The 25249-nt window shown below is 52.6% G+C and overlaps 1 protein-coding gene across 2 annotated transcripts in view; it reads left to right on the plus strand.

Moving 5' to 3' along the window:
- GSK3B (glycogen synthase kinase 3 beta) overlaps nucleotides 1–8846 on the plus strand; it is a 71676-nt gene extending 62830 nt beyond the window's left edge. Inside the window, exons 9-11 of one of the 2 annotated variants that reach the window (XM_072139045.1) lie at nucleotides 214–418; nucleotides 4535–4633; nucleotides 7210–8846. In XM_072139045.1, the coding sequence (XP_071995146.1) occupies nucleotides 214–418; nucleotides 4535–4633; nucleotides 7210–7277 (372 nt within the window). In that variant the 3' untranslated portion in view covers nucleotides 7278–8846. The remainder of the gene's footprint in view (nucleotides 1–213; nucleotides 419–4534; nucleotides 4634–7209) is intronic. The other variant, XM_072139046.1, reaches the window with a different exon arrangement.
- The last annotated feature ends 16403 nt before the right edge of the window (nucleotides 8847–25249 follow it).

The following is a 25249-nucleotide window of genomic DNA, read 5'->3' on the forward strand; positions in this document are numbered from 1 at the left end:
CCGACCTGATCTGTGGGGACGCAGTCACCTCATTACTGGCGGGGAAGTGGGGGGCCATGTGTATCCCGGTATCAGGTGTAACATCTGACCCCTTCATCCTCCTCTCACCATCTCATTGACCCCCCGGCCCCTTCCCTCCATCTCATCTGCTCCATGACGAGGATCCACAAGCTGCACACTCAGTCAGATATATATTCTTTTTTATTTTTAAAGGGTTATGTCTTTTTGCAGGTTTTCAGAGCCCGGACTCCCCCCGAGGCCATAGCCCTGTGCAGCCGACTGCTGGAATACACCCCAACTGCCCGCCTCACCCCGCTGGACGCCTGCGCCCACTCCTTCTTTGATGAGCTGCGAGACCCCAATCTTAAGCTCCCGAATGGTCGTGAATTCCCTGCACTGTTCAACTTCACCACTCAAGGTAGATATAGGGCGCACACAGACACAATCCTGTATTATACCCCAGAGCTGCACTCACTATTCTGCTGCTGGTGCAGTCACTGTGTACATACATGACATTACTTATCCTGTACTGATCCTGAGTTACATCCTGTATTATACTCCAGAGCTGCACTCACTATTCTGCTGCTGGTGCAGTCACTGTGTACATACATGACATTACTTATCCTGTACTGATCCTGAGTTACATCCTGTATTATACCCCAGAGCTGCACTCACTATTCTGCTGCTGGTGCAATCACTGTGTACATACATGACATTACTTATCCTGTACTGATCCTGAGTTACATCCTGTATTATACCCCAGAGCTGCACTCACTATTCTGCTGCTGGTGCAGTCACTGTGTACATACATGACATTACTTATCTTGTACTGATCCTGAGTTACATCCTGTATTATACTCCAGAGCTGCACTCACTATTCTGCTGCTGGTGCAGTCACTGTGTACATACATGACATTAGTTATCCTGTACTGATCCTGAGTTACATCCTGTATTATACCCCAGAGCTGCACTCACTATTCTGCTGCTGGTGCAATCACTGTGTACATACATGACATTACTTATCCTGTACTGATCCTGAGTTACATCCTGTATTATACCCCAGAGCTGCACTCACTATTCTGCTGCTGGTGCAGTCACTGTGTACATACATGACATTACTTATCTTGTACTGATCCTGAGTTACATCCTGTATTATACCCCAGAGCTGCACTCACTATTCTGCTGCTGGTGCAGTCACTGTGTACATACATGACATTAGTTATCCTGTACTGATCCTGAGTTACATCCTGTATTATACCCCAGAGCTGCACTCACTATTCTGCTGCTGGTGCAATCACTGTGTACATACATGACATTACTTATCCTGTACTGATCCTGAGTTACATCCTGTATTATACCCCAGAGCTGCACTCACTATTCTGCTGCTGGTGCAGTCACTGTGTACATACATGACATTAGTTATCCTGTACTGATCCTGTATTATACTCCAGAGCTGCACTCACTATTCTGCTGCTGGTGCAGTCACTGTGTACATACATGACATTACTTATCCTGTACTGATCCTGAGTTACATCCTGTATTATATTCCAGAGCTGCACTCACTATTCTGCTGGTGGTGCAGTCACTGTGTACATACATGACATTACTTATCCTGTACTGATCCTGAGTTACATCCTGTATTATACTCCAGAGCTGCACTCACTATTCTGCTGCTGGTGCAGTCACTGTGTACATACATGACATTACTTATCCTGTACTGATCCTGAGTTACATCCTGTATTATACCCCAGAGCTGCACTCACTATTCTGCTGCTGGTGCAGTCACTGTGTACATACATGACATTACTTATCCTGTACTGATCCTGAGTTACATCCTGTATTATACTCCAGAGCTGCACTCACTATTCTGCTGCTGGTGCAGTCACTGTGTACATACATGACATTACTTATCCTGTACTGATCCTGAGTTACATCCTGTATTATACCCCAGAGCTGCACTCACTATTCTGCTGCTGGTGCAGTCACTGTGTACATACATGACATTACTTATCCTGTACTGATCCTGAGTTACATCCTGTATTATACCCCAGAGCTGCACTCACTATTCTGCTGCTGGTGCAGTCACTGTGTACATACATGACATTACTTATCCTGTACTGATCCTGAGTTACATCCTGTATTATACCCCAGAGCTGCACTCACTATTCTACTGCTGGTGCAGTCACTGTACATACATGACATTACTTATCCTGTACTGATCCTGAGTTACATCCTGTATTATACCCCAGAGCTGCACTCACTATTCTGCTGCTGGTGCAGTCACTGTGTACATACATGACATTACTTATCCTGTACTGATCCTGAGTTACATCCTGTATTATACCCCAGAGCTGCACTCACTATTCTGCTGCTGGTGCAGTCACTGTGTACATACATGACATTACTTATCCTGTACTGATCCTGAGTTACATCCTGTATTATACCCCGGAGCTGCACTCACTATTCTGCTGCTGGTGCAGTCACTGTGTACATACATGACATTACTTATCCTGTACTGATCCTGAGTTACATCCTGTATTATACTCCAGAGCTGCACTCACTATTCTGCTGCTGGTGCAGTCACTGTACATACATGACATTACTTATCCTGTACTGATCCCCAGTTACATCCTGTATTATACCCCAGAGCTGCACTCACTATTCTGCTGCTGGTGCAGTCACTGTGTACATACATGACATTACTTATCCTGTACTGATCCTGAGTTACATCCTGTATTATACTCCAGAGCTGCACTCACTATTCTGCTGCTGGTGTAGTCACTGTGTACATACATGACATTACTTATCCTGTACTGATCCTGAGTTACATCCTGTATTATACTCCAGAGCTGCACTCACTATTCTGCTGCTGGTGCAGTCACTGTGTACATACATGACATTACTTATCCTGTACTGATCCTGAGTTACATCCTGTATTATACCCCAGAGCTGCACTCACTATTCTGCTGCTGGGGCAGTCACTGTGTACATACATGACATTACTTATCCTGTACTGATCCTGAGTTACATCCTGTATTATACCCCAGAGCTGCATTCACTATTCTGCTGCTGGTGCAGTCACTGTGTACATACATGACATTACTTATCCTTTACTGATCCTGAGTTACATCCTGTATTATACTCCAGAGCTGCACTCACTATTCTGCTGCTGGTGTAGTCACTGTGTACATACATGACATTACTTATCCTTTACTGATCCTGAGTTACATCCTGTATTATACTCCAGAGCTGCACTCACTATTCTGCTGCTGGTGCAGTCACTGTGTACATACATGACATTACTTATCCTGTACTGATCCTGAGTTACATCCTGTATTATACCCCAGAGCTGCACTCACTATTCTGCTGCTGGGGCAGTCACTGTGTACATACATCACATTACTTATCCTGTACTGCTCCTGAGTTACATCCTAAATTATACTCCAGAGCTGCACTCACTATTCTGCTGCTGGTGCAGTCACTGTGTACATACATGACATTAGTTATCCTGTACTAATCCTGAGTTACATCCTGTATTATACTCCAGAGCTGCACTCACTATTCTGCTGCTGGTGCAGTCACTGTGTACATACATGACATTACTTATCCTGTACTGATCCTGAGTTACATCCTGTATTATACTCCAGAGCTGCACTCACTATTCTGCTGCTGGTGCAGTCACTGTGTACATACATGACATTACTTATCCTGTACTGCTCCTGAGTTACATCCTGTATTATACCCCAGAGCTGCACTCACTATTCTGCTGGTGGTGCAGCCACTGTGTACATACATGACATTACTTATCCTGTACTGATCCTGAGTTACATCCTGTATTATACTCCAGAGCTGCACTCACTATTCTGCTGCTGGTGCAGTCACTGTGTACATACATGACATTACTTCTCCTGTACTGATCCTGAGTTACATCCTGTATTATACCCCAGAGCTGCACTCACTATTCTGCTGGTGGTGCAGCCACTGTGTACATACATGACATTACTTATCCTGTACTGATCCTGAGTTACATCCTGTATTATACTCCAGAGCTGCACTCACTATTCTGCTGCTGGTGCAGTCACTGTGTACATACATGACATTACTTATCCTGTACTGATCCTGAGTTACATCCTGTATTATACCCCAGAGCTGCACTCACTATTCTGCTGCTGGTGCAGTCACTGTGTACATACATGACATTACTTATCCTCTACTGATCCTGAGTTACATCCTGTATTATACTCCAGAGCTGCACTCACTATTCTGCTGCTGGGGCAGTCACTGTGTACATACATGACATTACTTATCCTGTACTGATCCTGAGTTACATCCTGTATTATACTCAAGAGCTGCACTCACTATTCTGCTGCTGGTGCAGTCACTGTGTACATACATGACATTACTTATCCTGTACTGATCCTGAGTTACATCCTGTATTACACACCAGAGCTGCACTCACTATTCTGCTGCTGGTACATACACAATGTTGTGTTTCTGTCTCTGACTTGCTGTTACTTTCTCTCCTCCTTTCTAGAACTGTCCAGTAATCCCTCCCTATCGTCCATCCTAATCCCGGCCCACGCTCGGAACCAAGCTTCTGTGTCCACCCCCACAAATGCCACAGCAACATCAGGTGAGAGGAGATAATACACGTAGATTGTGAGGCTCCTGATCTCTGTAGTCTTATTCTGTAGTTTTATTCCAGTTTACTTGTTGGTCCAGGGCAAAGATAGAACACATAATTATATAAATTTATTATAGATCCGTGTTATTTTTATGGGCCAGATAAAACCTCGAAGTGTTGTGCCAAGTTTTGATTTTATACCTCATTTACCAGTTATAAAATTGTTAATCTGTTACTATTCTTGACCACCAGGGATGTAAATACTGGCTCTTTCCTCTGCCCTAGACCACCAGGGATGTAAATACTGGCTCTGTCCTCTGCCCTAGACCACCAGGGATTGTAAATACTGGCTCCTTCCTCTGCCCTAGACCACCAGGGATGTAAATACTGGCTCTTTCCTCTGTCCTAGACCACCAGGGATGTAAATACTGGCTCTGTCCTCTGCCCTAGACCACCAGGGATTGTAAATACTGGCTCCTTCCTCTGCCCTAGACCACCAGGGATGTAAATACTGGCTCTTTCCTCTGTCCTAGACCACCAGGGATGTAAATACTGGCTCTGTCCTCTGCCCTAGACCACCAGGGATGTAAATACTGGCTCCTTCCTCTGCCCTACATCACCAGGGATTGTAAATACTGGCTCTTTCCTCTGCCCTAGACCACCAGGGATGTAAATACTGGCTCTGTCCTCTGCCCTAGACCACCAGGAATGTAAATATTGGCTCTTTCCTCTGCCCTAGACCACCAGGGATGTAAATACTAGCTCTGTCCTCTGCCCTAGACCACCAGGAATGTAAATACTGGCTCTGTCCTCTGCCCTAGACCACCAGGGATGTAAATATTGGTTCTTTCCTCTGCCCTAGACCACCAGGGATGTAAATACTGGCTCTGTCCTCTGCCCTAGACCACCAGGGATGTAAATACTGGCTCTGTCCTCTGCCCTAGACCACCAGGGATGTAAATACTGGCTCCTTCCTCTGCCCTAGATCACCAGGGATGTAAATACTGGCTCCTTCCTCTGCCCTAGACCACCAGGGATGTAAATACTGGCTCTTTCCTCTGCCCTAGACCACCAGGGATGTAAATATTGGCTCTGCCCTAGACCACCAGGGATGTAAATATTGGTTCTTTCCTCTGCCCTAGACCACCAGGGATGTAAATACTGGCTCCTTCCTCTGCCCTAGACCACCAGGGATGTAAATACTGGCTCTTTCCTCTGCCCTAGACCACCAGGGATGTAAATATTTTCTCTTTCCTCTGCCCTAGACCACCAGGGATGTAAATACTAGCTCTGTCCTCTGCCTTAGACCACCAGGGATGTAAATATTGGCTCTTTCCTCTGCCCTAGACCACCAGGGATGTAAATATTTTCTCTTTCCTCTGCCCTAGACCACCAGGGATGTAAATACTAGCTCTGTCCTCTGCCTTAGACCACCAGGGATGTAAATATTGGCTCTTTCCTCTGCCCTAGACCACCAGGGATGTAAATACTGGCTCTTTCCTCTGCCCTAGACCACCAGGGATGTAAATACGGGCTCCTTCCTCTGCCCTAGATCACCAGGGATGTAAATACGGGCTCCTTCCTCTGCCCTAGACCACCAGGGATGTAAATATTTTCTCTTTCCTCTGCCCTAGACCACCAGGGATGTAAATACTAGCTCTGTCCTCTGCCTTAGACCACCAGGGATGTATATATTGGCTCTTTCCTCTGCCCTAGACCACCAGGGATGTAAATACTGGCTCTTTCCTCTGCCCTAGACCACCAGGGATGTAAATACGGGCTCCTTCCTCTGCCCTAGATCACCAGGGATGTAAATACGGGCTCCTTCCTCTGCCCTAGACCACCAGGGATGTAAATACTGGCTCTGTCCTCTGCCCTCTGCCCTAGACCACCAGGGATGTAAATACTGGCTCCTTCCTCTGCCCTAGACCACCAGGGATGTAAATACTGGCTCCTTCCTCTGCCCTAGACCACCAGGGATGTAAATACTGGCTCCTTCCTCTGCCCTAGACCACCAGGGATGTAAATACTGGCTCCTTCCTCTGCCCTAGACCACCAGGGATGTAAATACTGGCTCCTTCCTCTGCCCTAGACCACCAGGGATGTAAATACTGGCTCCTTCCTCTGCCCTAGACCACCAGGGATGTAAATACTGGCTCCTTCCTCTGCCCTAAACCACCAGGGATGTAAATACTGGCTCCTTCCTCTGCCCTAGACCACCAGGGATGTAAATACTGGCTCCTTCCTCTGCCCTAGACCACCAGGGATGTAAATACTGGCTCCTTCCTCTGCCCTAGACCACCAGGGATGTAAATACTGGCTCCTTCCTCTGCCCTAGACCACCAGGGATGTAAATATTGGCTCCTTACTATGCCCCAGACCACCAGGGATGTAAATACTGGCTCCTTACTATGCCCCAGACCACCAGGGATGTAAATACTGGCTCCTTCCTCTGCCCTAGACCACCAGGGATGTAAATACTGGCTCCTTACTATGCCCCAGACCACCAGGGATGGGGTATGCTTGCTTCTCCCCCCATAGTGATGGTGTCTCTTTTCTGATTGCCTCTCTGGTTTTCTTTGTAGATTCCAATGCCGGGGACCGCGGTCCGACCAACAACGCGGCCTCCGCCTCGGCCTCCAACTCCACCTGAGCCGCTCCTGGCAGCATGCGCCGCGCACGGATGAGAAAGCAAAGTAGCAGGAGGGTGGGGAGAGCGCGAGGGGGAGCTCCGACCCTGTGTCCCTGGACTCTTCCACCACACACTGGCCACATTTATCAAGAAAATATATATATACATAAACTGTAAAGGAAGCGCCATCCACGTGGATTTTAGTGGTTCAGTTTTTTATTATTATAATTATTATTATTGTTATTTAACCTTGTAAAATATCTATAAATATCGCAGGAGGTTTTTTTTTTTTTCTGTAATTTTAAATTTTTCATTTTTTTTTTTAAATCTGTCCTGAGTTTCCTTGGTGAGGGGCCCCGGGCCCCTGCCCCTCGCTGGCCCCTGCAGAGGACGAGCGCCGTCCCCTGGGGTCTCTTGTCTGTTGTTGTGGCTTTTAGTTAGTTGTACATTGTGCGGTCGGGGGGATGGGCCGGCTCCTCCCATCATCACACCGGATTGAATCTCGGAGTGCCTTATCGTACGAGACCCGTGACCGCCGCTCCGCGACCCCCCCCCCCCCCCCCCAGTGCTCTCTGACCCCCCCGTGCCCCTGGTTTGTTTTATTCTGGTTTTTATGTATTTCTGTTGCTTTTTTCCTGTTGAAGATGTTGCCAAATGTGCGGGAGGGTAATGGGTCGGACCTGTATGTAGCTGTTTATTGGCTGCTTTGCCGGCCTCTGTGATTGGTTGGTTCAAAGGAAAGGGAGGGGCTTGCTCTGTATAAAGGCCGTTATTCCCGCCCCCTTGGTGCTGCTTCCTCGGGCATTACCTCTGTTTGCTGGAGTCTTGTTACCCACATCCCGTTCCGTTCACACTTGGCAAAGAGGACAAGGGCCATTAACTGTTTCACTGCTGCGGCCGAGGGGGCGGGAACGGATCCCAGAATACAGAGGGCCGGCTATCATCCATGTGACCCTCGGGGGCCTTCATACCACTTACTCCATGGTTGTCCACCTGGTGGCGCTCTGTCCTTCCCTGTGTCTGCTTCAGGGGTTAGTCGCTCATGTCCCGGCCCCAGACCTCCCAGGGCATGTTAAGTGTTAATGAGGCCTTAGCATGCTTCACCTTCCTCTCTAGTCACAGCCAAAGCTGCAGTCCTGGGGCAGAGCATGTTTTGTGGGTAGCATGGCACATACACTAGGCATGGGGTGTCATCATAATGCAGTGCATTGTGGCAGCCAGCAGATTTATGAGTGCAGCTTTGGATGTGATTGGAGTTTTCTGTATTCTGGGGAAGGTTATAGACCCTGCACCTATCCCGTCCCATCTACACGTCCCTGCACCCCTCTCCTCCCCAGTGTTACCGATTTCCCCCACCAGCCAGGAAATGGTTTAACAGAGACAAATTTTTGTTTTCTCCCAAATTTTTGCGCTGTAGAAGTGTCCGATCCCCGATAAAAGCACATTGCATGTAACGGATAAGCGGAGGCTCCACGTCACAGTCAGTGCGGAGGGTGGGGGTGGTAGGTGGCGCTCAGACTGGGCCGTCCCTCTCTGTGACAATTTCTATTTTTTTATTTTTTTTGTCGCAAGCAAATAATAATTTTTTTTTTTTTTTTTAATGAAGTCTTATGTGATGTGGGTGGGGCCATGAGTGAACGCAGCGCACCCTTGCAGATGCACCCCATCACCTTGGAGGGAGCGAAAATCTCTAGAGGGAGTCAAGATGTGAGCTGGGATGCGAGAGCTAGCGCAGTCTGAGGTTGTGGCCTGGGAGGGATGGGCCTAAGACACCAGAGCTAACGCACTCTGGGGGGTATAGCCTGGGGTGTGAAAGCTAAATTTCTCTGGGCATGTGGCCTGTGGGGGATGGGCCTGCTGGAACGCAAAAGCTAATGCTCTCTGGGGGTGTGGCTTGTGGGCATGGGCCTGCTGGGAATTGAGAGCTGACATGCTCTGGGGGCATGGCTTGTGGGTGATGGGCCTGCTGGGATGTGAGAGCTGACATGCTCTGGGGGCATGGCCTATGGAGGATGGCCCTGCTGGGACGCAAAGCTAATGCTCTCTGGGGGCATGGCTTGTGGGTGATGGGCCTGCTGGGAATTGAGAGCTGACATGCTCTGGGGGCATGGCTTGTGGGTGATGGGCCTGCTGGGATGTGAGAGCTGACATGCTCTGGGGGTGTGACTTGTGGGTAATGGGCCTGCTGGGATGTGACTGCTGACATGCTCTGGGGGCGTGGCCTATGGGGGATGGGCCTGCTGGGATGTGAGAGCTGACATGCTCTGGGGGTGTGGCCTGTGGGGGATGGGCATGCTGGGACATGAGACCTAACGTACTCTGGGGGCGTGGCCTGCAGATGTTATTCTTCTCCATTCATTATATAAAATATATATATATTTTTGCTTAGCCTGTAATATCGCTTGAACGATGGACGATTTGGCAACAAACTTGGAATCGGCCTGGAAGAGTTTGTCGGGATCCGTGGAGACACAAATAAAAAATTCTAAAAGAAAAATAAATGAATACAAGGGAAATAAAACCTGGCGGCTCCTGTGAGATCACGGTCAGAGATGATGATTACTACTTGAAGGCCTTTGTGACTGACGACGAGAGGTTGTGTATTGTGGCTCCGCCCCGGGCGCCGTCACCTCCCATTATATATAAAGTTTTTTTATTATGTCAGTTCTGTCGCCGCCTCTGCCGCCCCCTCCCCCCTTCCTTCCCTCTTTGTAAATACATTTTGTTCTGTGTGACACAATTCCGGATAATAGTTACAAGGTATCTCTGTAATTTGCATTAAATAAAAAAAGAAAACGTAGGTTTAGTCTGGAAATAAAAAAAAAAAATCAAAAATATTTAAAAGAAATAAGAAGTCCCAGGAGTCAATGCTTGTGGGGTATGTCTGTGTGGGGGTGTGAGGCGGAAGTGGTGGTCAGGACATCAATTATTAAGGCCCCAAGAAACAAACGAACGGAGTGAGCACAGAGCAGGGGACAGAAGTCTCAGCAGGATAGTAATATATAAGAATTCTTTATATAGCGCACACAGATTTCGCAGCGCTGCACAAAGCATGACCAATTGGTGCCTGTCCCCATGGGGCTCGCAATCTAAACAACCTAGCAGTATGTATTGGAGTGTGGGAGGAAACCGGAGAACCCGGAGGAAACACTCGCAAACAGAGTTCAGCAGGCACAGGAATCCTTGCATCTTATTTCAATTTGATGCTAATATTCTGGTCCCCTGCTCAGTCCTCAGGATCTGACCAGTACAAAGGGCCGTTTACATGGATGTTCCCGGTTACTTCATAAATTATGCTGCTACAGATAAATCAGTATAGGGCCTGGACTGTGAGGTAACGGAGGAGCGTCCATCAGTATAGGGCCTGGACTGTGAGGTAACGGAGGAGCGTCCATCAGTATAAGGCCTGGACTGTGAGGTAACGGAGGAGCGTCCATCAGTATAGGGCCTGGACTGTGAGGTAACGGGGGGACGTCCATCAGTATAGGGCCTGGACTGTGAGGTAACGGAGGAGCGTCCATCAGTATAGGGCCTGGACTGTGAGGTAACGGGGGGCGTCCATCAGTATAGAGCCTGGACTGTGAGGTAATGGAGGAGCGTCCATCAGTATAGGGCCTGGACTGTGAAGTAATGGATGACTGTCCATCAGTATAAGGCCTGGACTGTGAGGTAACGGGGGGCGTCCATCAGTATAGAGCCTGGACTGTGAGGTAATGGAGGAGAGTCCATCAGTATAAGGCCTGGACTGTGAGGTAACGGGGGAGCGTCCATCAGTATAGGGCCTGGACTGTGAAGTAACGGAGGAGAGTCCATCAGTATAAGGCCTGGACTGTGAGGTAACGGAGGAGCGTCCATCAGTATAGGGCCTGGACTGTGAGGTAATGGATGACTGTCCATCAGTATAGGGCCTGGACTGTGAGGTAACGGAGGACGTCTATCAGTATAGGGCCTGGACTGTGAGGTAACGGGGGAGCGTCCATCATTATAGGGCCTGGACTGTGAGGTAACGGAGGAGCGTCCATCAGTATAAGGCCTGGACTGTGAGGTAACGGAGGAGCGTCCATCAGTATAGGGCCTGGACTGTGAGGTAACGGGGGAGCGTCCATCAGTATAGGGCCTGGACTGTGAGGTAACGGGGGGACGTCCATCAGTATAGGGCCTGGACTGTGAGGTAACGGAGGAGCGTCCATCAGTATAGGTCCTCGACTGTGAGGTAACGGAGGACGTCCATCAGTATAGGGCCTGGACTGTGAGGTAACGGAGGACGTCCATCAGTATAGGGCCTGGACTGTGAGGTAACGGAGGACGTCCATCAGTATAAGGCCTGGACTGTGAGGTAACAGGGAGCGTCCATCAGTATAGGGCCTGGACTGTGAGGTAACGAGGGGCGTCCATCAGTATAGGGCCTGGACTGTGAGGTAACGGGGGGACGTCCATCAGTATATGGCCTGGACTGTGAGGTAACGGAGGAGCGTCCATCAGTATAGGGCCTGGACTGTGAGGTAACGGGGGAGTGTCCATCAGTATAGGGCCTGGAATATGAGGTAACGGAGGACGTCCATCAGTATAGGGCCTGGACTGTGAGGTAATGGATGACTGTCCATCAGTATAAGGCCTGGACTGTGAGGTAACGGAGGAGCGTCCATCAGTATAGGGCCTGGACTGTGAGGTAACGGGGGGACGTCCATCAGTATATGGCCTGGACTGTGAGGTAACGGAGGAGCGTCCATCAGTATAGGGCCTGGACTGTGAGGTAACGGGGGAGTGTCCATCAGTATAGGGCCTGGACTGTGAGGTAATGGATGACTGTCCATCAGTATAAGGCCTGGACTGTGAGGTAACGGAGGACGTCCATCAGTATAGGGCCTGGACTGTGAGGTAACGGGGGGCGTCCATCAGTATAGGGTCTGGACTGTGAGGTAACGGAGGGCGTCCATCAGTATAAGGCCTGGACTGTGAGGTAACGGGGGGCGTCCATCAGTATAGAGCCTGGACTGTGAGGTAATGGAGGAGTGTCCATCAGTATAAGGCCTGGACTGTGAGGTAACGGAGGAGCGTCCATCAGTATAGGGCCTGGACTGTAAGGTAATGGATGACTGTCCATCAGTATAGGGCCTGGACTGTGAGGTAACGGAGGACGTCTATCAGTATAGGGCCTGGACTGTGAGGTAACGGGGGAGTGTCCATCAGTAAAGGGCCTGGACTGTGAGGTAACGGAGGATATCCATCAGTATAAGGCCTGGACTGTGAGGTAACGGAGGAGCGTCCATCATTATAGGGCCTGGACTGTGAGGTAACGGAGGAGCGTCCATCAGTATAAGGCCTGGACTGTGAGGTAACGGAGGAGCGTCCATCAGTATAGGGCCTGGACTGTGAGGTAATGGAGGACCGTCCATCAGTATAGGGCCTGGACTGTGAGGTAATGGAGGAGCATCCATCAGTATAGGGCCTGGACTGTGAGGTAACGGAGGAGCGTCCATCAGTATAGGTCCTCGACTGTGAGGTAACGGAGGACGTCCATCAGTATAGGGCCTGGACTGTGAGGTAACGGAGGACGTCCATCAGTATAGGGCCTGGACTGTGAGGTAACGGGGGAGCGTCCATCAGTATAAGGCCTGGACTGTGAGGTAACGGGGGAGCGTCCATCAGTATAAGGCCTGGACTGTGAGGTAACGGAGGAGCGTCAATCAGTATGGGGCCTGGATTGTGAGGTAACGGGGGAGTGTCCATCAGTATGGGGCCTGGACTGTGAGGTAACGGGGGAGCGTCCATCAGTATAGGGCCTGGACTGTGAGGTAACGGAGGAGCGTCCATCAGTATAAGGTCTGGACTGTGAGGTACCGGGGGAGCGTCCATCAGTATAGGGCCTGGACTGTGAGGTAACGGGGGAGCGTCCATCAGTATTTGCCTGGACTGTGAGGTAACGGTGGAGTGTCCATCAGTATAAGGCCTGGACTGTGAGGTAACGGAGGAGCGTCCATCAGTATAGGGCCTGGACTGTGAGGTACCGGGGGAGCGTCCATCAGTATAGGGCATGGACTGTGAGGTAACGGAGGAGCGTCCATCAGTATAGGGCCTGGACTGTGAGGTAATGGAGGACCGTCCATCAGTATAGGGCCTGGACTGTGAGGTAACGGAGGAGCGTCCATCAGTATAGGGGCTGGACTGTGAGGTAACGGAGGAGTGTCCATCAGTATAGGTCCTGGACTTTGAGGTAACAGGGGAGCGTCCATCAGTATAGGGCCTGGACTGTGAGGTAACGGAGGAGCGTCCATCAGTATAGGGCCTGGACTGTGAGCTAACGGAGGAGCATCCATCAGTATAGGGCCTGGACTGTGAGGTAACGGAGGAGCGTCCATCAGTATAAGGCCTGGACTGTGAGGTAACGGAGGACGTCCATCAGTATAGGGCCAGAACTGTGAGGTAACGGGGGGCGTCCATCAGTATAGGTCCTGGACTGTGAGGTAACGGAGGAGCGTCCATCAGTATAGGGCCTTGACTGTGAGATAACGGGGGAGCGTCCATCAGTATAGGGCCTGGACTGTGAGATAACGGGGGAGCGTCCATCAGTATAGGGACTGGACTGTGAGGTAACGGAGGACGTCCATCAGTATAGGGCCTGGACTGTGAGGTAACGGAGGAGCGTCCATCAGTATTGGGCCTAGACTGTGAGGTAACGGAGGACGTCCATCAGTATAGGGCCTGGACTGTGGGGTAACGGGGGAGCGTCCATCAGTATAGGGCCTGGACTGTGAGGTAACGGAGGAGCGTCCATCAGTATAGGGCCTGGACTGTGAGGTAACGGAGGACGTCCACCAGTATAGAGCCTGGACTGTGCGGTAACGGGGGATCGTCCATCAGTATAGGGCCTGGACTGTGAGCTAACGGGGGAGCGTCCATCAGTATAGGGCCTGGACTGTGAGCTAACGGGGGAGCGTCCATCAGTATAGGGCCTGGACTATGAGGTAACGAAGGACGTCCATCAGTATAGGGCCTGGACTGTGAGGTAACGGAGGACGTCCATCAGTATAGGGCCTGGACTGTGAGGTAACGGGGGAGCGTCCATCAGTATAGGGCCTGGACTGCGAGGTAACGGAGGAGCGTCCATCAGTATAGGGCCTGGACTGTGAGGTAACGGAGGAGCATCCATCAGTATAGGTCCTGGACTGTGAGGTAACGGGGGAGCGTCCATCAGTATAGGGCCTGGACTTTGAGGTAACAGGGGAGCGTCCATCAGTATAGGGCCTGGACTGTGAGGTAACGGAGGAGCGTCCATCAGTATAGGGCCTGGACTGTGAGGTAACGGAGGAGCGTCCATCAGTATAGGGCCTGGACTGTGAGGTAACGGAGGACGTCCATCAGTATAGGAACTGGACTGTGAGGTAACGGGGGGCGTCCATCAGTATAGGTCCTGGACTGTGAGGTAACAGAGGAGCGTCCATCAGTATAGGGCCTGGACTGTAAGGTAACGGGGGGGCGTCCATCAGTATAAGGCCTGGACTGTGAGATAACGGGGGAGCGTCCATCAGTATAGGGCCTGGTCTGTGAGGTAACGGAGGAGCGTCCATCAGTATAGGGCCTGGACTGTGAGGTAACGGGGGGCGTCCATCAGTATAGGGCCTTGACTGTGAGATAACGGGGGAGCGTCCATCAGTATAGGGCCTTGACTGTGAGATAACGGGGGAGCGTCCATCAGTATAGGGCCTGGACTGTGAGATAACGGGGGAGCGTCCATCAGTATAGGGACTGGACTGTGAGGTAACGGAGGACGTCCATCAGTATAGGGCCTGGACTGTGAGGTAACGGAGGAGCGTCCATCAGTATTGGGCCTGGACTGTGAGGTAACGGAGGACGTCCATCAGTATAGGGCCTGGACTGTGGGGTAACGGGGGAGCGTCCATCAGTATAGGGCCTGGACTGTGAGCTAACGGAGGAGCGTCCATCAGTATAGGGCCTGGACTGTGAGGTAACGGAGGACGTCCATCAGTATAGGGCCTGGACTGTGAGGTAACGGGGGAGCGTCCATCAGTATAGGGCCTGGACTGTGAGCTAACGGGGGAGCGTCCATCAGTATAGGGCCTGGACTATGAGGTAACGGAGGACGTCCATCAGTATAGGGCCTGGACTGTGAGGTAACGGGGGGACGTCCATCAGTATATGGCCTGGACTGTGAGGTAACAGAGGAGCGTCCATCAGTATAGGGCCTGGACTGTGAGGTAACGGAGGAGTGTCCATCAGTATAAGGCCTGGACTGTGAGGTAACGGAGGACGTCTATCAGTATAGGGCCTGGACTGTGAGGTAACGGAGGACGTCTATCAGTATAGGGCCTGGACTGTGAGGTAATGGAGGAGCGTCCATCAGTATAGGTCCTGGACTGTGAGGTAATGGATGACTGTCCATCAGTATAAGGCCTGGACTGTGAGGTAACGGAGGACGTCCATCAGTATAGGGCCTGGACTGTGAGGTAACGGGGGGACGTCCATCAGTATAGGGCCTGGACTGTGAGGTAATGGATGACTGTCCATCAGTATAGGGCCTGGACTGTGAGGTAACGGAGGACGTCTATCAGTATAGGGCCTGGACTGTGAGATAACAGGGGAGTGTCCATCAGTATAGGGCCTGGACTGTGAGGTAACGGAGGAGTGTCCATCAGTATAGGGCCTGGACTGTGAGGTAACGGAGGAGCGTCCATCAGTATAAGGCCTGGACTGTGAGGTAACGGAGGAGCGTCCATCAGTATAGGGCCTGGACTGTTAGGTAACGGAGGAGTGTCCATCAGTATAAGGCCTGGACTGTGAGGTAATGGAGGAGCATCCATCAGTATAGGGCCTGGACTGTGAGGTAACGGAGGAGCGTCCATCAGTATAAGGCCTGGACTGTGAGGTAACGGAGGACGTCCATCAGTATAGGGCCTGGACTGTGAGGTAACGGAGGACGTCCATCAGTATAAGGCCTGGACTGTGAGGTAACGGAGGAGCGTCCATCAGTATGGGGCCTGGATTGTGAGGTAACGGGGGAGTGTCCATCAGTATAGGGCCTGGACTGTGAGGTAACGGGGGAGCGTCCATCAGTATAGGGCCTGGACTGTGAGGTAACGGAGGAGCGTCCATCAGTATAGGGCCTGGACTGTGAGGTAACGGAGGAGCGTCCATCAGTATAGGGCCTGGACTGTGAGGTAACGGAGGAGTGTCCATCAGTATAAGGCCTGGACTGTGAGGTACTGGGGGAGCGTCCATCAGTATAGGGCATGGACTGTGAGATAACGGGGGAGCGTCCATCAGTATAGGGACTGGACTGTGAGGTAACGGAGGACGTCCATCAGTATAGGGCCTGGACTGTGAGGTAACGGAGGAGCGTCCATCAGTATTGGGCCTGGACTGTGAGGTAACGGAGGACGTCCATCAGTATAGGGCCTGGACTGTGGGGTAACGGGGGAGCGTCCATCAGTATAGGGCCTGGACTGTGAGCTAACGGAGGAGCGTCCATCAGTATAGGGCCTGGACTGTGAGGTAACGGAGGACGTCCATCAGTATAGGGCCTGGACTGTGAGCTAACGGAGGAGCGTCCATCAGTATAGGGCCTGGACTGTGAGGTAACGGAGGACGTCCATCAGTATAGGGCCTGGACTGTGCGGTAACAGGGGATCGTCCATCAGTATAGGGCCTGGACTGTGAGCTAACGGGGGAGCGTCCATCAGTATAGGGCCTGGACTGTGAGCTAACGGGGGAGCGTCCATCAGTATAGGGCCTGGACTATGAGGTAACGGAGGACGTCCATCAGTATAGGGCCTGGACTGTGAGGTAACGGGGGGACGTCCATCAGTATATGGCCTGGACTGTGAGGTAACGGAGGAGCGTCCATCAGTATAGGGCCTGGACTGTGAGGTAACGGAGGAGTGTCCATCAGTATAAGGCCTGGACTGTGAGGTAACGGAGGACGTCTATCAGTATAGGGCCTGGACTGTGAGGTAACGGAGGACGTCTATCAATATAGGGCCTGGACTGTGAGGTAATGGAGGAGCGTCCATCAGTATAGGTCCTGGACTGTGAGGTAACAGGGAGCGTCCATCAGTATAGGGCCTGGACTGTGAGGTAACGGAGGACGTCTATCAGTATAGGGCCTGGACTGTGAGGTAACGGGGGAGTGTCCATCAGTATAGGGCCTGGACTGTGAGGTAATGGATGACTGTCCATCAGTATAAGGCCTGGACTGTGAGGTAACGGAGGACGTCCATCAGTATAGGGCCTGGACTGTGAGGTAACGGGGGGACGTCCATCAGTATAGGGCCTGGACTGTGAGGTAACGGAGGAGCGTCCATCAGTATAGGGCCTGGACTGTGAGGTAACGGAGGAGTGTCCATCAGTATAGGGCCTGGACTGTGAGGTAACAGAGGAGCGTCCATCAGTATAAGGCCTGGACTGTGAGGTAACGGAGGAGCGTCCATCAGTATAGGGCCTGGACTGTTAGGTAACGGAGGAGTGTCCATCAGTATAAGGCCTGGACTGTGAGGTAATGGAGGAGCATCCATCAGTATAGGGCCTGGACTGTGAGGTAACGGAGGAGCGTCCATCAGTATAGGTCCTGGACTGTGAGGTAACGGAGGACGTCCATCAGTATAGGGCCTGGACTGTGAGGTAACGGAGGACGTCCATCAGTATAAGGCCTGGACTGTGAGGTAACGGAGGAGCGTCCATCAGTATGGGGCCTGGATTGTGAGGTAACGGGGGAGTGTCCATCAGTATGGGGCCTGGACTGTGAGGTAACGGGGGAGCGTCCATCAGTATAGGGCCTGGACTGTGAGCTAATGGAGGAGCGTCCATCAGTATAGGGCCTGGACTGTGAGGTAACGGAGGAGCGTCCATCAGTATAGGGCCTGGACTGTGAGGTAACGGAGGAGTGTCCATCAGTATAAGGCCTGGACTGTGAGGTACTGGGGGAGCGTCCATCAGTATAGGGCATGGACTGTGAGGTAACGGAGGAGCGTCCATCAGTATAGGGCCTGGACTGTGAGGTAATGGAGGACCGTCCATCAGTATAGGGCCTGGACTGTGAGGTAACGGAGGAGCGTCCATCAGTATAGGGGCTGGACTGTGAGGTAACGGAGGAGTGTCCATCAGTATAGGTCCTGGACTGTGAGGTAACGGAGGAGCGTCCATCAGTATAGGGCCTGGACTGTGAGGTAACGGTGGAGCGTCCATCAGTATAGGACCTGGACTGTGAGGTAACGGAGGAGCATCCATCAGTATAGGGCCTGGACTGTGAGGTAACGGAGGAGCGTCCATCAGTATAGGGCCTGGACTGTGAGGTAACTGAGGACGTCCATCAGTATAGGGCCTGGACTGTGAGGAAACGGAGGAGCGTCCATCAGTATAGGGCCAGGACTGTGAGGTAACGGGGGGTGTCCATCAGTATAGGTCCTGGACTGTGAGGTAACGGAGGAGCGTCCATCAGTATAGGGCCTGGACTGTGAGGTAACGGGGGGGCGTCCATCAGTATAAGGCCTGGACTGTGAGGTAACGGAGGAGCGTCCATCAGTATAGGGCCTGGACTGTGAGGTAACGGGGGGGCGTCCATCAGTATAAGGCCTGGACTGTGAGGTTACAGAGGAGTGTCCATCAGTATAGGGCCTGGACTGTGAGATAACGGGGGAGCGTCCATCAGTATAGGGCCTGGTCTGTGAGGTAACGGAGGAGCGTCCATCAGTATAGGGCCTGGACTATGAGGTAACGGGGGGCGTCCATCAGTATAGGGCCTTGACTGTGAGATAACGGGGGAGCGTCCATCAGTATAGGGCCTTGACTGTGAGATAACGGGGGAGCGTCCATCAGTATAGGGCCTGGACTGTGAGATAACGGGGGAGCGTCCATCAGTATAGGGACTGGACTGTGAGGTAACGGAGGACGTCCATCAGTATAGGGCCTGGACTGTGAGGTAACGGAGGAGCGTCCATCAGTATTGGGCCTAGACTGTGAGGTAACGGAGGACGTCCATCAGTATAGGGCCTGGACTGTGGGGTAACGGGGGAGCGTCCATCAGTATAGGGCCTGGACTGTGAGCTAACGGAGGAGCGTCCATCAGTATAGGGCCTGGACTGTGAGGTAACGGAGGACGTCCATCAGTATAGAGCCTGGACTGTGCGGTAACAGGGGATCGTCCATCAGTATAGGGCCTGGACTGTGAGCTAACGGGGGAGCGTCCATCAGTATAGGGCCTCAACTGTGAGCTAACGGGGGAGCGTCCATCAGTATAGGGCCTGGACTATGAGGTAACGGAGGACGTCCATCAGTATAGGGCCTGGACTGTGAGGTAACGGAGGACGTCCATCAGTATAGGGCCTGGACTGTGAGGTAACGGGGGAGCGTCCATCATTATAGGGCCTGGACTGTGAGGTAACGGTGGAGCGTCCATCAGTATAGGTCCTGGACTGTGAGGTAACGGGGGAGCGTCCATCAGTATAGGTCCTGGACTGTGAGGTAACGGAGGAGCGTCCATCAGTATAGGGCCTGGACTTTGAGGTAACAGGGAAGCGTCCATCAGTATAGGGCCTGGACTGTGAGGAAACAGAGGAGCGTCCATCAGTATAGGGCCTGGACTGTGAGGAAACAGAGGAGCGTCCATCAGTATAGGGCCTGGACTGTGAGGTAACGGAGGAGCGTCCATCAGTATAGGGCCTGGACTGTGAGGTAACGGAGGACGTCCATCAGTATAGGAACTGGACTGTGAGGTAACGGGGGGCGTCCATCAGTATAGGTCCTGGACTGTGAGGTAACGGAGGAGCGTCCATCAGTATAGGGCCTGGACTGTGAGGTAACGGGGGGGCGTCCATCAGTATAAGGCCTGGACTGTGAGATAACGGGGGAGCGTCCATCAGTATAGGGCCTGGTCTGTGAGGTAACGGAGGAGCGTCCATCAGTAAGGGCCTGGACTGTGAGGTAACGGGGGGCGTCCATCAGTATAGGGCCTGGACTGTGAGGTAACGGGGGAGCGTCCATCAGTATAGGGCCTGGACTGTGAGGTAACGGGGGAGCGTCCATCAGTATAGGGCCTGGACTGTGAGCTAACGTGGGAGCGTCCATCAGTATAGGGCCTGGACTGTGAGGTAACGGAGGACGTCCATCAGTATAGGTCCTGGACTGTGAGGTAACGGGGGAGCGTCCATCAGTATAGGTCCTGGACTGTGAGGTAACGGGGGAGCGTCCATCAGTATAGGGCCTGGACTGTGAGGTAACGGTGGAGCGTCCATCAGTATAAGGCCTGGACTGTGAGGTAACGGGGGAGCGTCCATCAGTATAGGGCCTGGACTGTGAGATAACGGGGGAGCGTCCATCAGTATAGGGCCTGGACTGTGAGATAACGGGGGAGCGTCCATCAGTATAGGTCCTGGACTGTGAGGTAACGGAGGAGCGTCCATCAGTATAGGGGCTGGACTGTGAGGTAACGGAGGAGTGTCCATCAGTATAGGTCCTGGACTGTGAGGTAACGGAGGAGCGTCCATCAGTATAGGGCCTGGACTGTGAGGTAACGGTGGAGCGTCCATCAGTATAGGACCTGGACTGTGAGGTAACGGAGGAGCATCCATCAGTATAGGGCCTGGACTGTGAGGTAACGGAGGAGCGTCCATCAGTATAGGGCCTGGACTGTGAGGTAACTGAGGACGTCCATCAGTATAGGGCCTGGACTGTGAGGTAACGGAGGAGCGTCCATCAGTATAGGGCCAGGACTGTGAGGTAACGGGGGGTGTCCATCAGTATAGGTCCTGGACTGTGAGGTAACGGAGGAGCGTCCATCAGTATAGGGCCTGGACTGTGAGGTAACGGGGGGCGTCCATCAGTATAAGGCCTGGACTGTGAGGTAACGGAGGAGCGTCCATCAGTATAGGGCCTGGACTGTGAGGTAACGGGGGGGCGTCCATCAGTATAAGGCCTGGACTGTGAGGTTACAGAGGAGTGTCCATCAGTATAGGGCCTGGACTGTGAGATAACGGGGGAGCGTCCATCAGTATAGGGCCTGGTCTGTGAGGTAACGGAGTAGCGTCCATCAGTATAGGGCCTGGACTATGAGGTAACGGGGGGCGTCCATCAGTATAGGGCCTTGACTGTGAGATAACGGGGGAGCGTCCATCAGTATAGGGCCTTGACTGTGAGATAACGGGGGAGCGTCCATCAGTATAGGGCCTGGACTGTGAGATAACGGGGGAGCGTCCATCAGTATAGGGACTGGACTGTGAGGTAACGGAGGACGTCCATCAGTATAGGGCCTGGACTGTGAGGTAACGGAGGAGCGTCCATCAGTATTGGGCCTAGACTGTGAGGTAACGGAGGACGTCCATCAGTATAGGGCCTGGACTTTGAGGTAACGGGGGAGCGTCCATCAGTATAGGGCCTCAACTGTGAGCTAACGGGGGAGCGTCCATCAGTATAGGGCCTGGACTATGAGGTAACGGAGGACGTCCATCAGTATTGGGCCTGGACTGTGAGGTAACGGAGGACGTCCATCAGTATAGGGCCTGGACTGTGAGGTAACGGGGGAGCGTCCATCATTATAGGGCCTGGACTGTGAGGTAACGGTGGAGCGTCCATCAGTATAGGTCCTGGACTGTGAGGTAACGGGGGAGCGTCCATCAGTATAGGTCCTGGACTGTGAGGTAACGGAGGAGCGTCCATCAGTATAGGGCCTGGACTTTGAGGTAACAGGGAAGCGTCCATCAGTATAGGGCCTGGACTGTGAGGTAACAGAGGAGCGTCCATCAGTATAGGGCCTGGACTGTGAGGTAACGGAGGAGCGTCCATCAGTATAGGGCCTGGACTGTGAGGTAACGGGGGGGCGTCCATCAGTATAAGGCCTGGACTGTGAGATAACGGGGGAGCGTCCATCAGTATAGGGCCTGGTCTGTGAGGTAACGGAGGAGCGTCCATCAGTATAGGGCCTGGACTGTGAGGTAACGGGGGGCGTCCATCAGTATAGGGCCTTGACTGTGAGATAACGGGGGAGCGTCCATCTGTATAGGGCCTGGACTGTGAGGTAACGGGGGAGCGTCCATCAGTATAGGGCCTGGACTGTGAGCTAACGTGGGAGCGTCCATCAGTATAGGGCCTGGACTGTGAGGTAACGGAGGACGTCCATCAGTATAGGTCCTGGACTGTGAGGTAACGGGGGAGCGTCCATCAGTATAGGTCCTGGACTGTGAGGTAACGGGGGAGCGTCCATCAGTATAGGGCCTGGACTGTGAGGTAACGGTGGAGCGTCCATCAGTATAAGGCCTGGACTGTGAGGTAACGGGGGAGCGTCCATCAGTATAGGGCCTGGACTGTGAGATAACGGGGGAGCGTCCATCAGTATAGGGCCTGGACTGTGAGATAACGGGGGAGCGTCCATCAGTATAGGTCCTGGACTGTGAGATAACGGGGGAGCGTCCATCAGTATAGGGCCTGGACTGTGAGATAACGGGGGAGCGTCCATCAGTATAGGGCCTGGACTGTGAGGTAACGGAGGACGTCCATCAGTATAGGGCCTGGACTGTGAGGTAACGGAGGAGCGTCCATCAGTATAGGGCCAGGACTGTGGGGTAACGGAGGACGTCCATCAGTATAGGACCAGGACTGTGAGGGAAAGGAGGACGTCCATCAGTATAGGGCCTGGACTGTGAGGTAACGGGGGAGCGTCCATCAGTATAGGGCCTGGACTGTGAGGTAACGGGGGAGCGTCCATCAGTATAAGGCCTGCACTGTGAGGTAACGGAGGACTTCCATCAGTATAGAGCCTGGACTGTGAGGTAACGGAGGAGTGTCCATGAGTATAGGGCCTGGACTGTGAAGTAACGGAGGAGTGTCCTTCAGAATAGGACCTGGACTGTGAGGTAACGGAGGACGTCCATCAGTATAGAGCCTGGACTGTGAGGTAACGGAGGACGTCCATCAGTATAGAGCCTGGACTGTGAGGTAACGGGGGAGCGTCCATCAGTATAGGGCCTGGACTGTGAGGTAACGGAGGACGTCCATCAGTATAGAGCCTGGACTGTGAGGTAACGGGGGAGCGTCCATCAGTATAGGTCCTGGACTGTGAGGTAACGGGGGAGCGTCCATCAGTATAGGGCCTGGACTGTGAGGTAACAGGGAGCGTCCATCAGTATAAGGCCTGGACTGTGAGGTAACGGAGGACTTCCATCAGTATAGGGCCTGGACTGTGAGGTAACGGAGGAGCGTCCATCAGTTTAGGGCCTGGACTGTGAGGTAACGGGGGAGCGTCCATCAGTATAGGGCCTGGACTGTGAGGTAACGGGGGAGCGTCCATCAGTATAAGGCCTGGACTGTGAGGTAACGGAGGACGTCCATCAGTATAGGGCCTGGACTGTGAGGTAACGGGGGAGCGTCCATCAGTATAAGGCCTTGACTGTGAGGTAACGGAGGAGCGTCCATCAGTATAGGGCCTGGACTGTGAGGTAACGGAGGACGTCCATCAGTATAGAGCCTGGACTGTGCGGTAACAGGGGATCGTCCATCAGTATAGGGCCTGGACTGTGAGGTAACGGGGGAGCGTCCATCAGTATAAGGCCTGGACTGTGAGGTAACGGGGGAGCGTCCATCAGGATAGAGCCTGGACGGTGAGGTAACGGGGAAGCGTCCATCAGTATAGGGCCTGGACTGTGAGGTAACGGAGGAGCGTCCATCAGTATAGGGCCTGGACTGTGAGGTAACGGGGGAGCGTCCATCAGTATAGGGCCTGGACTGTGAGGTAACGGGGGAGCGTCCATCAGTATAGGGCCTGGACTGTGAGGTAACGGGGGAGCGTCCATCAGTATAGGGCCTGGACTGTGAGGTTACAGAAGAGTGTCCATCAGTATAGGGCCTGGACTGTGAGGTAACGGAGGAGCGTCCATCAGTATAGGGGCTGGACTGTGAGGTAACGGAGGAGTGTCCATCAGTATAGGGCCTGGACTGTGAGGTTACAGAAGAGTGTCCATCAGTATAGGGCCTGGACTGTGAGGTAACGGAGGAGCGTCCATCAGTATAGGGGCTGGACTGTGAGGTAACGGAGGAGTGTCCATCAGTATAGGTCCTGAACTGTGAGGTAACGGAGGAGCGTCCATCAGTATAGGGCCTGGACTGTGAGGTAACGGTGGAGCGTCCATCAGTATAGGACCTGGACTGTGAGGTAACGGAGGAGCGTCCATCAGTATAGGGCCTGGACTGTGAGGTAACGGGGGGCGTCCATCAGTATAGGTCCTGGACTGTGAGGTAACGGAGGAGCGTCCATCAGTATAGGGCCTGGACTGTGAGGTAACGGGGGGGGGGGGGGGGGGGCGTCCATCAGTATAAGGCCTGGACTGTGAGATAACGGGGGAGCGTCCATCAGTATAGGGCCTGGACTGTGAGGTAACGGAGGAGCGTCCATCAGTATAGGGCCTGGACTGTGAGGTAACGGGGGAGCGTCCATCAGTATAGGGCCTGGACTGTGAGATAACGGGGGAGCGTCCATCAGTATAGGGCCTGGACTGTGAGATAACGGGGGAGCGTCCATCAGTATAGGGCCTGGACTGTGAGGTAACGGAGGAGCGTCCATCAGTATAAGGCCTGGACTGTGAGGTAACGGGGGAGCGTCCATCAGTATAGGGCCTGGACTGTGAGATAACGGGGGAGCGTCCATCAGTATAGGGCCTGGACTGTGAGATAACGGGGGAGCGTCCATCAGTATAGGTCCTGGACTGTGAGGTAACGGAGGAGCGTCCATCAGTATAGGGGCTGGACTGTGAGGTAACGGAGGAGTGTCCATCAGTATAGGTCCTGGACTGTGAGGTAACGGAGGAGCGTCCATCAGTATAGGGCCTGGACTGTGAGGTAACGGTGGAGCGTCCATCAGTATAGGACCTGGACTGTGAGGTAACGGAGGAGCATCCATCAGTATAGGGCCTGGACTGTGAGGTAACGGAGGAGCGTCCATCAGTATAGGGCCTGGACTGTGAGGTAACTGAGGACGTCCATCAGTATAGGGCCTG

This window comes from Engystomops pustulosus, chromosome 2 (genome assembly GCF_040894005.1).
Source record: "Engystomops pustulosus chromosome 2, aEngPut4.maternal, whole genome shotgun sequence".
Taxonomy (NCBI): domain Eukaryota; kingdom Metazoa; phylum Chordata; class Amphibia; order Anura; family Leptodactylidae; genus Engystomops; species Engystomops pustulosus.